Genomic DNA, 17140 nt, shown 5'->3' on the forward strand with positions numbered 1-17140 from the left:
AGGCTATGTTTGCTCTTATCATGTCCTCCACGACCCTCTGTTTGCTCTTATCACGTCCTCCACGAGGCTATGTTAGTCCCCTCCCCTTCCACTCAGTCATGTTATCCCAACCCCTTCCTGGTCAATCAGTCATGTTATTTCTCACCCAATCTTCTTTCCCAGCCTCCCTAGCCACATTATTCCCCATTTCTCCACAGCCAATCAGTCGTGTGTTATCCCCCTACACCCAACCCAAACCCATCCAACTTATTGATCACCCTTCCCCCCCAGTTCCACCCCCCCCCCCCACCCATGGAGATGTGCTGTCCCCTGCCTCTGCCCGTTCTCACCTGAGAAGATGACTCTGGGTCACTGATTGCCGTCAGATGATAACCTGACCCTAACTGTTTCTTCAGGAACATAGAGGATCCACAGCAGAGGAGGCGGCCATCGTGAAGTATGGCGATGCGGTCACTGAGGATGTCTGCCTCGTCCAGGTGATGGGTGGACAGCAGGATGGTACGATCTGCACAAATACACACAAAATACTCTCTATTTGGACTGGGGAGGATATTATTCACAACATCATGCAGAAGCAAAACTTGTGCAGGTCACGTAGTGGTTCCAGTTCATGCATTTTAACACCACAACGTATGAACGAGGCATATAAACAGATACTCGTACTGTTACATGGTTTGCTTTGATTATTTGATTATGACAGTATGAAGAAAATGCCTTGTGACATGTGACACGCTGCCATTCCCCTCACACTCCCTGAGGCGTGACTAGTGATGTGTGTGACACATTGCATCCCCCTCACACTCTCAAACTGAGACGCGACTAGTGATGTGTGACACACTGCCATTCCTCTCACACTCTTTAACCGATATGTGACTAGTGATATGTGTGACACATTGCCATTTCCCTCACACTCCTTAACCGATATGTGACTAGTGATGTGTGACACATTGCATCCCCCTCACACTCTCAAACTGAGACTCGGCTAGTGATGTGTGACACACTGCCATTTCTCTCACACTCCTTAACCGATATAAGACTAGTGATGTGTGTGACACATTGCCATTTCCCTCACACTCCCTAACCGATATATGACTGGTGATGTGTGACACATTGCATCCCCCTCACACTCCCTAATCGGTATGCGACTAGTGATGTGTGACACATTGCCATTCCCCTCACACTCCCTGAGGCGTGACTAGTGATATGTGTGACACATTGCATCCCCCTCACACTCTCAAACTGAGACGAGACTAGTGATGTGTGACGCACTGCCATTCCTCTCACACTCCTTAACCGATATGTAACTAGTGATGTGTGTGACATATTGCATCTCCCTCACACTCTCAAACTGAGATGCGACTAGTGATGTGTGACACACTGCCATTCCTCTCACACTCCTTAACCGATATGTGACTAGTGATGTGTGACACATTGCATCCCCCTCACACTCTCAAACTGAGACTCGGCTAGTGATGTGTGACACACTGCCATTTCTCTCACACTCCTTAACCGATATAAGACTAGTGATGTGTGTGACACATTGCCATTTCCCTCACACTCCCTAACCGATATATGACTGGTGATGTGTGACACATTGCATCCCCCTCACACTCCCTAATCGGTATGCGACTAGTGATGTGTGACACATTGCCATTCCCCTCACACTCCCTGAGGCGTGACTAGTGATATGTGTGACACATTGCATCCCCCTCACACTCTCAAACTGAGACGAGACTAGTGATGTGTGACGCACTGCCATTCCTCTCACACTCCTTAACCGATATGTAACTAGTGATGTGTGTGACATATTGCATCTCCCTCACACTCTCAAACTGAGATGCGACTAGTGATGTGTGACACACTGCCATTCCTCTCACACTCCTTAACCGATATGTGACTAGTGATGTGTGTGACACATTGCCATTTCCCTCACACTCCCTAACCGATATATGACTAGTGATGTGTGACACATTGCATCCCCCTCACACTCCCTAACCGGTATGCGACTAGTGATGTGTGACACATTGCATCCCCCTCACACTCTCAAACTGAGACTCGACTAGTGATGTGTGACACACTGCCATTCCCCTCACACTCCCTGAGGCGTGACTAGTGATATGTGTGACACATTGCATCCCCCTCACACTCTCAAACTGAGACTCAACTAGTTATGTGTGACACACTGCCATTCCCCTCACACTCCCTGAGGCGTGACTAGTGATATGTGTGACACATTGCATCTCCCTCACACTCTCAAACTGAGACTCGACTAGTTATGTGTGACACACTGCAATTCCCCTCACACTCCCTGAGGCGTGACTAGTGATATGTGTGACACATTGCATCTCCCTCACACTCTCAAACTGAGACGCGACTAGTTATGTGTGACACACTGACATTCCCCTCACACTCCCTGAGGCGTGACTAGTGATATGTGTGACACATTGCATCTCCCTCACTCTCAAACTGAGACGCGACTAGTGATGTGTGACACACTGCCATTCCCCTCATACTCACTCAGCGATATGTGACTAGTGAGGTCTGACACATTGCTATTTCCCTCACAATCCCTAACTGATATGTGACTAGTGATATGTGTGACACATTGCTATTTCCCTCACACTTCCTAACTGATATGTGACTAATGATATGTGTGACACATTGCTATTCCCCAGGGCAACTGTTCCAGGAGTACGCTGAGAGTGTGCGTGAACTTACTGGATCTGTTATGTAGAATGACGTCCCAGACGCCTCGACGAGCACTGGGGTCCACACCACTGGTCGGTTCATCTAGGATGACCATGTCTGACCCACCAACAAAGGCAAGGGCAACACAGAGTCGACGCTTCATGCCCCCTGAAAGCTGCCTTACAGGGACATACCTCTGATCATACAGGTCAATACAGTCTAGCATTCTGAGAACACAAACAAGGAATATGACCAGTATTAACACTCAGAGATGAAACACCTGGTTACAACCAATGTAGCTTTGCGAGAATATTAAGAGGGGGAAGGGATAAGAGGAGGAGGGATAAGAGGAGGGAAAAGAGGAGGAGGGTTAAGAAGATGGTGGTAAGAAGATGGTGGTAAGAGGGGAGGGTAATGGGGGGGGGGGGTAAGAGGTGAGGGGTAAAAGAGGGAGGGTAAGAGGAAGAGGGGTAAGAGAAAGAGGGAGAGGGTAATAGTAAGACAGGAAAGAGGAGGAGGGTAAGAGCGGAGGGGTAAGGGGAGAGGGAGAGGGGAGGGGTAAGAGGGGAGAGGTAAGAGGGTGAGGTGGGAGAGGGGAAGGATAATAGGGAGAGGTTTAAGAGGAAGAGGGTAAGAGGGGGTTGGAATGAGGGTGAGAGTAAGATGGGGAGGAAAGAGTGGGAGGAGGGAGAGGGGAGGACTAAGAGGGGGAGGAGGGAGAGGGGAGGGCTAAGAGGGGGAGGTGGAGGAGGGAGAGAAGGGGAATAAGAGGGAGAGGAGTGGGGTAAGAGGGAGAGGGGTAAGAGAAAGAGGGGGAAGAGGAGGAGGGGTAAGAGGGAGAGGTTTAAGAGGAGGGATAAGAGGAGGAGGGGTAAGGGGAGGAGGGGTAAGAGGGGGCGGGATAAGACCACTTTACTTACAAACCAAACACTACAACAACACAGGGCAGTCTTCTTCTCCAGACATACACTGTACTACACAGACATGATTAAAGGAGGTTTCTCACAGCATGCTTATCCTATTACATACATATTTTAACTTATCCAATGAATATATCGTTCATGAAAATTAAAAGGTACCAATGGAAAAGCACTGCAATATGTTGTCTCAATCTTGACATATTTTAGATTACATTGGATCGAGCACCACTTTTATGTGTTAAATTAGATGATTTTCATATATTATCAGGTCTAGATAATTTTTGACATGTTCCAGAAGACTGTTATCACCTAATCCATGAATATTCAGCTCATTAGACATACCTGTGAATTTCATCCTTGGCACTTTTACCCGTAAAGTTGCCCTTCAGTCCAATGAACAGTTCCAGGTGCTCCTTCACAGTCATGCTGTCAGCCAGAAATAGAGACATCAATCACACAGAGAACACACCTTCACAGTCATATTGTCAGCCAGATATACAGACATCAACAGCACAGGGAACAACAGTCATACAGGTGCTCCTTCACAGTCATGTTGTCAACCAGATATACAGACATCAATCACACAGAGACAAAACAGTCGTACATCTGCTCCTTCACAGTCATGCTGTCAACCAGATATACAGACATCAATCACACAGGGAAAAACAGTCATACAGGTGCTCCTTCACAGTCATATTGTCAGCCAGATATACAGACATCAACAGCACAGGGAACAACAGTCATACAGGTGCTCCTTCACAGTCATATTGTCAGCCAGATATACAGACATCAATCACACAGGGAACAACAGTCATACAGGTGCTCCTTCACAGTCATGCTGTCAACCAGATATACAGACATCAATCACACAGGGAAAAATAGTCATACATCTGCTCCTTCACAGTCATGTTGTCAGCCAGATATACAGACATCAATCACACAGAGAAAAATAGTCATACAGGTGCTCCTATACAGTCTTGTTGTCAGCCAGGTATAGACATCAACATCACAGGGAACAACAGTCATACAGGTGCTCCTTCACAGTCATGTTGTCAGCCAGATATACAGACATCAATCACACAAGAAAAAACAGTCATACATCTTCTCCTTCACAGTCATGTTGTCAGCCAGATATACAGACATCAATCACACAGAGACAAAACAGTCATACAGGTGCTCCTTCACAGTCATGCTGTCAACCAGATATACAGACATCAATCACACAGAGAAAAACAGTCATACAGGTGCTCCTTCACAGTCATATTGTCAGCCAGATATACAGACATCAATCACACAGAGAACAAGTCATACAGGTGCTCCTTCACGGTCAAGCTGTCAGCCAGATATACAGACATCAATCACACAGGGAAAAACAGCCGTACATCTGCTCCTTCACAATCATACTGTCAGCCAGATATACAGACATCAATCACACAGAGAACAAGTCATACAGGTGCTCCTTCACAGTCATATTGTCAGCCAGATATACAGACATCAATCACACAGAGAAAAACAGTCATACATCTGCTCCTTCACAGTCATGCTGTCAACCAGATATACAAACATCAATCACAGAGGGAAAAACAGTCATACAGGTGCTCCTTCACAGTCATGCTGTCAGCCAGATATACAGACATCAATCACACAGGGAAAAAACAGTCATACAGGTGCTCCTTCACAGTCATGCTGTCAACCAGATATACAGACATCAATCACACAGAGACAAAAGTCATACATCTGCTCCTTCACAGTCATATTGTCAGCCAGGTATACAGACATCAATCACACAGAGACAAAACAGTCATACAGGTGCTCCTTCACAGTCACGCTGTCAACCAGATATACAGACATCAATCACACGGAGACAAAACAGTCATACAGGTGCTCCTTCACAGTCATGTTGTCAACCAGATATACAGACATCAATCACACAGAGAACAAGTCATACAGGTGCTCCTTCACAGTCATGTTGTCAGCCAGATATACAGACATCAATCACACAGAGAAAAACAGCCGTACATCTGCTCCTTCACAATCATACTGTCAGCCAGATATACAGACATCAATCACACAGAGAACAAGTCATACAGGTGTTCCTTCACAGTCATATTGTCAGCCAGATATACAGACATCAAGCACACAGGGAAAAACAGTCATACATCTGCTCCTTCACAGTCATGCTGTCAGCCAGATATACAGACATCAATCACACAGGGAAAAACCGTCACACAGGTGCTCCTTCACAGTCATATTGTCAGCCAGATATACAAACATCAATCACACAGAGAAAAACAGTCATACAGGTGCTCCTTCACAGTCATGCTGTCAGCCAGATATACAAACATCAATCACACAGGGAAAAACAGCCGTACATCTGCTCCTTCACAGTCATGTTGTCAGCCAGATATACAGACATCAATCACACAGGGAAAAACAGTCATACAGGTGCTCCTTCACAGTCATGCTGTCAACCAGATATACAGACATCAATCACACAGAGACAAAAGTCATACATCTGCTCCTTCACAGTCATATTGTCAGCCAGATATACAGACATCAATCACACAGAGACAAAACAGTCATACAGGTGCTCCTTCACAGTCACGCTGTCAACCAGATATACAGACATCAATCACACAGAGACAAAACAGTCATACAGGTGCTCCTTCACAGTCATGCTGTCAGCCAGATATACAGACATCAATCACACAGAGACAAAACAGTCATACAGGTGCTCCTTCACAGTCATGCTGCCAACCAGATATACAGACATCAATCACACAGAGACAAAACAGTCATACAGGTGCTCCTTCACAGTCATGTTGTCAACCAGATATACAGACATCAACATCACAGGGAACAACAGTCATACAGGTGCTCCTTCACAGTCATGTTGTCAACCAGATATACAGACATCAATCACACAGAGACAAAACAGTCATACAGGTGCTCCTTCACAGTCATGCTGTCAGCCAGATATACAGACATCAATCACACAGAGACAAAACAGTCATACAGGTGCTCCTTCACAGTCATGCTGTCAACCAGATATACAGACATCAATCACACAGAGACAAAACAGTCATACATGTGCTCCTTCACAGTCATATTGTCAGCCAGATATATAGACATCAACAGCACAGGGAACAACAGTCATACAGGTGCTCCTTCACAGTCATGTTGTCAGCCAGATATACAGACATCAATCACACAGAGACAAAACAGTCATACAGGTGCTCCTTCACAGTCATGCTGTCAACCAGATATACAGACATCAATCACACAGAGACAAAACAGTCATACATCTGCTCCTTCACAGTCATGCTGCCAACCAGATATACAGACATCAATCACACAGAGACAAAACAGTCATACAGGTGCTCCTTCACAGTCATATTGTCAGCCAGATATACAGACATCAACAGCACAGGGAACAACAGTCATACAGGTGCTCCTTCACAGTCATGTTGTCAGCCAGATATACAGACATCAATCACACAGAGAACAAGTCATACAGGTGCTCCTTCACAGTCATATTGTCAGCCAGATATACAGACATCAACAGCACAGGGAACAAGTCATACAAGTGCTCCTTCACATTCATGCTGTCAGCCAGATATACAGACATCAATCACACGTGGAACAACAGAGTCAGCCACAGTGTGTTGTGCTGGGGAGAATCTGAACTCACAAGTCAAACAGTGTGTTGTGCTGAGGAGAATCTGTACTCACAAGTCAAACAGTGTGTTGTACTGGGGAGAATCTGTACTCACAAGTCAAACAGTGTGTTGTGCTGGGGAGAATCTGTACTCACAAGTCAAACAGTGTGTTGTGCTGGGAAGAATCTGTACTCACAAGACAAACAGTGTGTTGTACTGGGGAGAATCTGTACTCACAAGTCAGTGTGTTGTGCTGGGGAGAATCTGTACTCACAAGACAAACAGTGTGTTGTACTGGGGAGAATCTGTACTCACAAGTCAAACAGTGTGTTGTACTGGGGAGAATCTGTACTCACAAGTCAAACAGTGTGTTGTACTGGGGAGAATCTGTACCCACAAGTCAAACAGTGTGTTGTGCTGGGGAGAATCTGTACCCACAAGTCAAACAGTGTGTTGTGCTGGGGAGAATCTGTACTCACAAGTCAAACAGTGTGTTGTGCTGGGGAGAATCTGTACTCACAAGACAAACAGTGTGTTGTACTGGGGAGAATCTGTACTCACAAGTCAAACAGTGTGTTGTACTGGGGAGAATCTGTACTCACAAGTCAAACAGTGTGTTGTACTGGGGAGAATCTGTACTCACAAGACAAACAGTGTGTTGTGCTGGGGAGAATCTGTACTCACAAGTCAAACAGTGTGTTGTACTGGGGAGAATCTGTACTCACAAGTCAAACAGTGTGTTGTACTGAGGACAAATTCCCACATCACGCCGGATCTTGTCGAGGCTCGTGTAGATATCTAGTCCATTCACAAATGCTGTGCCATGTGTAGGTCGAATCACTCCAGTTAACATGTTACTGAAATGCACAAAGACAGCACCACTTACCAACACTTGCAAACCATTGAATTAGAATTCCCAAAATGTAAGTTAAAAGCTTGCAGAATCATCACACTAATGTTGCATTATGAAAACTGATCTTCACGGGTACTGGCTCAATTATGTCACTCTTGAAGACTTGATACTGATAATTTTTATCATTCACATTTATACAAGAGGCAACTGAATGTCATGCTTACATTGTGGTGGTTTTGCCAGCACCATTGTGTCCTAGGAGAGAAGTTATCTGCCCCTTGTAGAAATCGGCAAACAGGTGATGGACTGCTGGAGTCCGACTGTATATTTTGGTCAGGTTCTGAAGGGAAATCCCCACGTCCTGCTGGTTGACCTGATGTGTGTGCTCAATCAGATGACGGTCAGTTGACAAACCTACCACGACACATGACAACTTAGGGTACAACAGAACGATATACATATACAGGAAGTGATATGAAAGGGTGTCCATACAAACTAATGCACTATTCTTCAGAAAGTACAGAATATTATACACCATGTGCATGTACTCCTTTGTGAATTAACAATTAAATCACACCAAACATCCATAATATATTACTACACTTCCTTGGAGGAACTACTGTTAGATGTGGTATAGGACCTGGGAAGAAGTACTGCTACATGTGGTGTACAACCTGGGAGGAAGTACTGTAACATGTGATGTACAACCTGTGAGGAGTTACTGTTACATGTAGTGTAGGACCTGGGAGGAACTACTGTTAGATGTGGTGTAGGACCTGGGAGAAATTACTGTTACATGTGGTGTAGGACCTGGTAGGAACTACTGTTACATCAGGTGTACAACATGGGAGGAACTACTGTTACATTAGGTGTGCAACCTGGGAGGAAGTATTGTTACATGTGGTGTAGAACCTGTGAGAAAGCATTGTCAGATGTGGTGTAGGACCTGAGAGGAACTGCTGTTACATGTGGTGTAGGACCTGAGAGAAACTACTGATACATGTGGTGTAGGACCTGGGAAGAACTACTGTTAAATGTGGTGTAGGACCTGGGAGGAACTACTGTTACATGTGGTGTAGGACCTAATGTTAAATGTTGTGTAGGACCTTCTGTTACATTAGGTGTACAATCTGGGAGGAGCTACTGTTACATGTGGTGTAGGACCTGTGAGAAAGTACTGTTACATATGCATGTAGGGCCTGGGAGGAAGTACTGTTGCATATGGAGTAGGACCTGGGAAGAAATATTCATATGGTGTAGGACCTGGGAAGAAGTATTGTTATATGTGAGTGTAGGGCCTGGGAGAAAGCACTGTTACATGTGGTGTAGAACTTGGGAGGAAGTACATGTACTATTATATGTGGCATAGGACAGGGAGAAATACTGTTACGGGAGATATAGGACATGGGAGAAAGTACTGTTACATGTGGTGTAGGACCTACTGTTACATTAGGTGTACAACCTGGGAGAAAGTACTGTTACATGTGGTGTAGGACCTGAGAGGAAGTACTGTTACATGTGGTGTAGGACCTGAGAGGAAGTAGTGTGGTCTACCACTTGGAGGGAAGTAGAGTTATATGTGCGTGTCGGACCTGGGAGAAAATACTGTTGCATTTGGACCTGGGAGAGTCAATGACTTAACAATAATTACATGTACATACTACAAATCCTGAGATTTGTTTCATATTCACCTGTTTGCACACATGCACATAAAGCTCAAGGCACTGGCTATCAGAGCACATGCAAGAAATAAAAGTAGCATGCGTACATGTACAGTATGTTAACTCCACATTTCTCTAGACAGGCGAATCCATATCTATGGTATTAAACTGCTTGTTACTGAGTGGTAACACAAGAAATAATCAGCCCCTGTCCCAACAACAACCCGCCTTCCTGACAACATCCACCCACCCCACAACCATCACCCCCCGCCCAGCCCACTCCACCTACCCCCCCCCCCCCCACCCACAGAGTGAACATGTTTACAAAGGAGTGGTTACTGACTGTCTAATGATTGGTCAGCTGTTAACAGGCAGTATCCAACAGGTAACGAGTCAGCTTTCAACTGAAATATGGCGTTAGTTTCGGTGTGAAACTGATGAGTAACCAATTGGTACCGGTCAGATTAGAACCAGTTTTACTGACTGATTTCCTGTCAACATACAGCCAATCTCAAACAGGTTGGTACCAGACTGTAACCAGCTTGCTGTAGATACTGCGAGGAAGGAACCAGTTTGGTACTAACCTAGGAAGTTTGCCTTGGTCCATGTATGATGGCATGTTCTGTCTCTGTACTTGTGCTTTCATCTGACTGAATGCTCTAGACCTGGGGCCTCTTGTACAATGTGATACTACGCTAAGCTGATTATAACAACTACACATGTTTTTATCTATTTATTTATTGATTGGTGTTTTACGCCATACTCAAGAATATTTCACTTTTACAATGCCAGCCAGCATTATGGTGCGTGGAAACCAGGCAGAGCCCGGAGGGCAACCCATGACCAACTGCAGGTTGCTGACAGACCTTTCCACTTACGGGCAGAGAGGAAGCCAGCATGAGCTGGACTTTAACACACAGCAACCGTATTGGTGAGAGGCTCCTGGGTTGCTGGGCTGTGCTAGCGCGCTAACCAACTGAACCACAGAGGCCCCACACATGTTTTTAGCATGTGTCACCAAGGTAATTACAATTAACGTAACCTACAATCACTTTGTGCAAGTGACCACTGAACCCTAGTGTTTGGGACTAATTCATCACCACATGACTATACCTCATTTCACTCCGCACAGAGATGTGTGAATAAATGTAAAATGTGTACAAAGCAAACATCAAATGATATTTCCACCAAAAATAGAACTACAGCAGAAATATGGATGAAATGTATCTCAGGTGAAGTCCAGCAGTCAGTTAATGCAAACCTACATATCACTTAAAAACTGTGTCATTTCCAAATGTTAAATCTGTTATGCTTTACTCATGTTAGAAATTCCTACAGCCATCACCTATAAATACATAAACTGTATGTGAACAATCAAATTAACATGCAACAAACATCAACACATGCTTTGTGCCAAACATGACAAAATATATTTGTGCATGTATGGAGGAGAACAGAAGCAAAAGATCTCACCAAGTCCACTGAGTTGTTCCTCAGAGAAAACATAGCCACCTGTTACCAATAAGGCCATATTACGTTTGTACATTTCAGTGATTGAAACAATGAATGTGTTAAACTGTAGTGGCTTGTTGTAACTAATCCAAAGTAAACACTGATCCATTGATTGGCTTAAAAATAACATGTACGTGCCTCCACTTTTTGAACAATTTGACATGTAGCAGGCCTTATCGCTTGCTGACAGACGAAAATTGTACCCACCTCCTACAAAGCCTTAAACAAGTACACATTTGCTGGAAAGCTATACATTTACTCACTTCCTGAAAGAGCTAGACACGTACCCACTTGTTAAAAACTAAACATGTATCCACCTGCTGAAGCGCTAAAGAAATACCCACTTGTTGAAGGTTAAACATGTGCCACTTGATGGAAGATTGAACACGTAGCCTCTTGATGAAACATGTAGCCTCCTTCTGAAAGGCTAAACATGTAGCCTCTTGAAAGGCTAAACATGTAGCCTCTTGTTGAAAGGCTAAACATGTAGCCTCTTGTTAAAAGGCTAATCATGTAGCCTCTTGTTGAAAGGCTAAACATGTAGCCTCTTGTTGAAAAGCTACACATTTAGCCTCTTGTTGAAAGGCTAAACATGTAGCCTCTTGTTGAAAGGCTAAACATGTAGCCTCTTGTTGAAAGGCTAAACACATACCCCGGTGATGACAAACTCAACATGCACAGCTTGAGGAAAGGCTTAAAACAAATTTATCTCTACTGACATTCATGACAAATCTGCACTTTCTCAAGTCTCAGCAAAGGGACCTAAACCTGTAAAGCTTTACAAGCTGATTTAAAATGCACAGCAAAAAATTTTAGTCCTGTCATGTCATAACAAACAACAAAAACTGCCTTTGTGTTTGACAACAACTTTAACAATACCACCATCAGCAATGATTCTAGTCAACAACAACAAGGCCACAATGACAATGACAACCTATAACACAGATGTACAACTGTATTATGTGCAGTGAACATGCACCAATAAAAGTAACAAATGTAAACTGACATCAACTACCTAGGTGAATCAACTTTTTAAATGGTCTTGCCATAGTAGACATGTAAAATAAGCAGATATTAACACCCACCGTTGTCTCTTCCTCTTGTGGCCCGAAGTTTGGTCTTGGGTGAGCTTCCACAGCCCCAGTATCTTGGGCTAACAGGAAAATACCACGGTAATGGTACACCATACTTTCCTGGAAAACACAAGCATGCTATTAAAGAGTTATACATGTACATGCAGTTACACATCTGATTCTCCACAAGATTCTAACACATCTGATTCACCACAAGATTTTAACACATCTGATTACCACAAGATTCTAACACATCTGATTCACCACAAGATTTTAACACATCTGATTCACCACAAGATTCTAACACATCTGATTCACCACAAGATTTTAACACATCTGATTCACCACAAGATTCTAACACATCTGATTCACCACAAGATTCTAACACATCTGATTCACCACAAGATTCTAACACATCTGATTCACCACAAGATTCTAACACATCTGATTCACCACAAGATTCTAACACATCTGATTCACCACAAGATTTTAACACATCTGATTCACCACAAGATTCTAACACATCTGATTCACCACAAGATTCTAACACATCTGATTCACCACAAGATTCTAACACATCTGATTCTCCACAAGATTCTAACACATCTGATTCACCACAAGATTTTAACACATCTGATTCACCACAAGATTTTAACACATCTGATTACCACAAGATTTTAACACATCTGATTCTCCACAAGATTTTAACACATCTGATTCACCACAAGATTCTAACACATCTGATTCACCACAAGATTCTAACACATCTGATTCACCACAAGATTTTAACACATCTGATTCACCACAAGATTTTAACACATCTGATTCACCACAAGATTTTAACACATCTGATTACCACAAGATTTTAACACATCTGATTCACCACAAGATTCTAACACATCTGATTCACCACAAGATTCTAACACATCTGATTCACCACAAGATTTTAACACATCTGATTCACCACAAGATTTTAACACATCTGATTCACCACAAGATTTTAACACATCTGATTCACCACAAAATTCTAACACATCTGATTCACCACAAGATTCTAACACATCTGATTACCACAAGATTCTAACACATCTGATTCACCACAAGATTTTAACACATCTGATTCACCACAAGATTTTAACACATCTGATTACCACAAGATTTTAACACATCTGATTCACCACAAGATTCTAACACATCTGATTCACCACAAGATTCTAACACATCTGATTCACCACAAGATTTTAACACATCTGATTCACCACAAGATTCTAACACATCTGATAAGGACATGATGCTCTTAATACATGTACATTAATACCGTCTACTGTTAAAGCTAAAAGAAGACCCACAACAGAGAATACCCAGTGTACTGGGAGATCTACGAGATAATTTTCAAATTCAACAAAAACCATCAAATTTTTTGTTGATCACCAAATGTTGGTATAAATTCAAATTAGCAATAGAGATTTCCAATTTCCAGTCTAATGGAGTACACATCTCAAGATAGCTTTACAAATGGAGGGGCTAGAAACCTCAATGGATGATTACAGGCATGCAGCTTTCTGTGTAAAATGGTACAAAAATGAAGGACTTTTGTTTGGGGGATTAGGGACTTTGTTTGGGGGATAAGGGACTTTTGTTTGCAGGATAAGGGACTTTTGTTTGGGGGATATGGGACTTTTGTTTGGAGGATAAGGGGCTTTTGTTTGGGTGATTAGAGACTTTTGGGGGGGGGGGGATAAGGGACTTTTATTTGGAGGATGATGAACTTTTGTTTGGAGGATAAGGGATTTTTGTTTGGAGGACAAGAAACTTGGAAAATGATGCATTCTTTACAACAATATATGAGGAAAGACTTACTTGGGATGACATTGCGGACATACCAGCCGATGATGAGATAGATGACCCCATCCACGGCCATCATGATGCAGGTCCAGGCAAAGTTCATATCATGACCTTCCACTGTATTAAGCCAGGTGTTGTGCCACTGGATACCCACTAACTGCTCCTCAAACCGTGACATGAACTGACACGCAAACCCGAACGCTGACGTTGAACTAAGACACTGCAACACACAAACACATATCATTCCTTTGGTCTGGACTGATGTGACTCAGAAACGGGCAGCCCAAACACCATTCACACATTTACATTAGCACTATAAAAAGTGAAAATATAGGAGAACTCCTGGCTCACACAAGTGCTAAGACAGTGACTTACAGACAGCATCTTCTCTGTGAATGTCATCTCATGCTCCAGAGCAGTCACCATGACAAAGGGCAAGTAGGACAACAGGTACACAATCAGAGAGGTCAGGGCAGCCATATTGGCACGTGTGAAGAACGCACTGACCATGTAACTGAAAGACAATGCGACATGGACATACACACAACTGTCTTACAACTCGATACTGTCTTACTCAACAGTTAAATCTTTGGAGACTAGATAAATAAAGTTCTTCCTGACATTGGTGATCTAACATCACTGAGGAATACATCACAATTTTTATTTCAGAATTAAGTTCAACATTCAATAATAGTGCAACAAAAACTCTGGTTCAACAGAAAAGAAAACAAACATTTAGAAATAAATTGGCAAGAACTCAGTCATTTTCCTCTCAATAACAAGAGAATTCAGCAGTTTGGGCTTTAGCAGTAACTGATAGAATCCAGAAGTTTTGATTTGAGCAGTAAATGACAATGTAGCAGACAGTCTCTGCTTCTGCAGTATCAAGCCAAGAGAATTTACTAGTTTTAACAAGGGTAACATACCACATCATGAGTGAGGAGAAGCAGAAATCTGCGATGAGGACCAGCAGAATGACCCAGTTGCTGAAGCGGAGGATGGAGGAGACCTTGAGGATGAGAACCTCCAATCCGGCCACCAGCATCATGAAGAGCATGGTGATCAGCAGCCAGGCTAGCCAGTTAACCCCACTCTTCAGGCCCATGACCTTCAGCGTCTGTAAACATTACAAAATCAACACGTCACCACACAGCTTTGGCTCTAACATTAGGTTTGTCTTAGCCTTTAATAGCACAATTACCATGGTTTAGAATTTAGACATTTATTTACTCATACTTTCTTTAATTCATGTTTGCACTATCGGTTCATCACATGAAAGATGAGAGTGAAAAAAAGAAGGAACTGGGTGAGAAAGAAAAGTTCAATCCTATCTCAAGGCATTTTCCTCTGTCAAAGAAATTTGACAGCAAACAAACCAGTACTCTGATCAGTCAGAACACTGTCAGTGTTCAGGTAATAGTGTGAGTATTTAGGAACAGGTTGCATGCTTAAAGCTGCGAAATTTCTCCCTTACCTCCTCAAAGCTAGTTTCTCTGACATACAACACAATCTTGATGGCTATCACCAGAGTTTCTCCCTTACCTCCTCAATGACAGTTTCTCTGTCGTACAGCAGAATCTTGATGGCTATCACCAGAGTTTCTCCCTTACCTCCTCAATGACAGTTTCTCTGTCGTACAACAGAATCTTGATGGCTATCACTAGAGTTTCTCCCTTACCTCCCCAATGACAGTTTCTCTGTCGTACAACAGAATCTTGATGGCTATCACTAGAGTTTCTCCCTTACCTCCCCAATGACAGTTTCTCTGTCGAACAGCAAAATCTTGATGGCTATCACTAGAGTTTCTCCCTTACCTCCCCAATGACAGTTTCTCTGCCGTACAACAGAATCTTGATGGCTATCACTAGAGTTTCTCCCTTACCTCCTCAATGACAGTTTCTCTGTCGTACAACAGAATCTTGATGGCTATCACCAGAGTTTCTCCCTTACCTCCCCAATGACAGTTTCTCTGTCGTACAACAGAATCTCGATGGCTATCACTAGAGTTTCTCCCTTACCTCCCCAATGACAGTTTCTCTGTCGCACAGCAGAATCTTGATGGCTATCACCAGAGTTTCTCCCTTTAACTCCCCAATGACAGTTTCTCTGTCGTACAGCAGAATCTTGATGGCTATCACTAGAGTTTCTCCCTTACCTCCCCAATGACAGTTTCTCTGTCGTACAACAGAATCTTGATGGCTATCACTAGAGTTTCTCCCTTACCTCCCCAATGACAGTTTCTCTGTCGTACAGCAGAATCTTGATGGCTATCACTAGAGTTTCTCCCTTACCTCCCCAATGACAGTTTCTCTGTCGTACAACAGAATCTTGATGGCTATCACTAGAGTTTCTCCCTTACCTCCTCAATGACAGTTTCTCTGTCGTACAGCAAAATCTTGATGGCTATCACTAGAGTTTCTCCCTTACCTCCCCAATGACAGTTTCTCTGTCGTACAACAGAATTTTGATGGCTATCACTAGAGTTTCTCCCTTACCTCCTCAATACCAGTTTCTCTGTCGTACAGCAGAATCTTGATGGCTATCACCAGAGTTTCTCCCTTACCTCCTCAATGACAGTTTCTCTGTCGTACAGCAAAATCTTGATGGCTATCACTAGAGTTTCTCCCTTACCTCCTCAATGACAGTTTCTCTGACATACAGCAGAATCTTGATGGCTATCACTAGAGTTTCTCCCTTTAACTCTTCAATGACAGTTTCTCTGTCGTACAACAGAATCTTGATGGCTATCACCAGAGTTTCTCCCTTACCTTCCCAATGACAGTTTCTCTGTCGTACAACAGAATCTTGATGGCTATCACTAGAGTTTCTCCCTTACCTCCCCAATGACAGTTTCTCTGTCGTACAACAGAATCTTGATGGCTATCACCAGAGTTTCTCCCTTACCTCCTCAATGACAGTTTCTCTGTCG

General features: G+C 43.3%; 1 protein-coding gene across 1 annotated transcript in view; it reads right to left on the reverse strand.

The window, feature by feature from the left end:
* The window catches only part of LOC135461452 (uncharacterized), a 276606-nt gene that overhangs the window by 57091 nt on the left and 202375 nt on the right, over nucleotides 1-17140 (reverse strand). Inside the window, exons 97-105 of the mRNA XM_064738560.1 lie at nucleotides 15138-15328; nucleotides 14587-14725; nucleotides 14227-14431; nucleotides 12379-12486; nucleotides 8345-8534; nucleotides 7993-8124; nucleotides 3951-4034; nucleotides 2719-2915; nucleotides 330-505 (exon numbers count right to left, since the gene is read on the reverse strand). Coding sequence (XP_064594630.1) covers nucleotides 330-505; nucleotides 2719-2915; nucleotides 3951-4034; nucleotides 7993-8124; nucleotides 8345-8534; nucleotides 12379-12486; nucleotides 14227-14431; nucleotides 14587-14725; nucleotides 15138-15328 — 1422 coding nt within the window. The remainder of the gene's footprint in view (nucleotides 1-329; nucleotides 506-2718; nucleotides 2916-3950; nucleotides 4035-7992; nucleotides 8125-8344; nucleotides 8535-12378; nucleotides 12487-14226; nucleotides 14432-14586; nucleotides 14726-15137; nucleotides 15329-17140) is intronic.

This window comes from Liolophura sinensis, chromosome 1 (assembly GCF_032854445.1).
Source record: "Liolophura sinensis isolate JHLJ2023 chromosome 1, CUHK_Ljap_v2, whole genome shotgun sequence".
In the NCBI taxonomy this organism is placed as follows: Eukaryota; Metazoa; Mollusca; class Polyplacophora; order Chitonida; family Chitonidae; genus Liolophura; species Liolophura sinensis.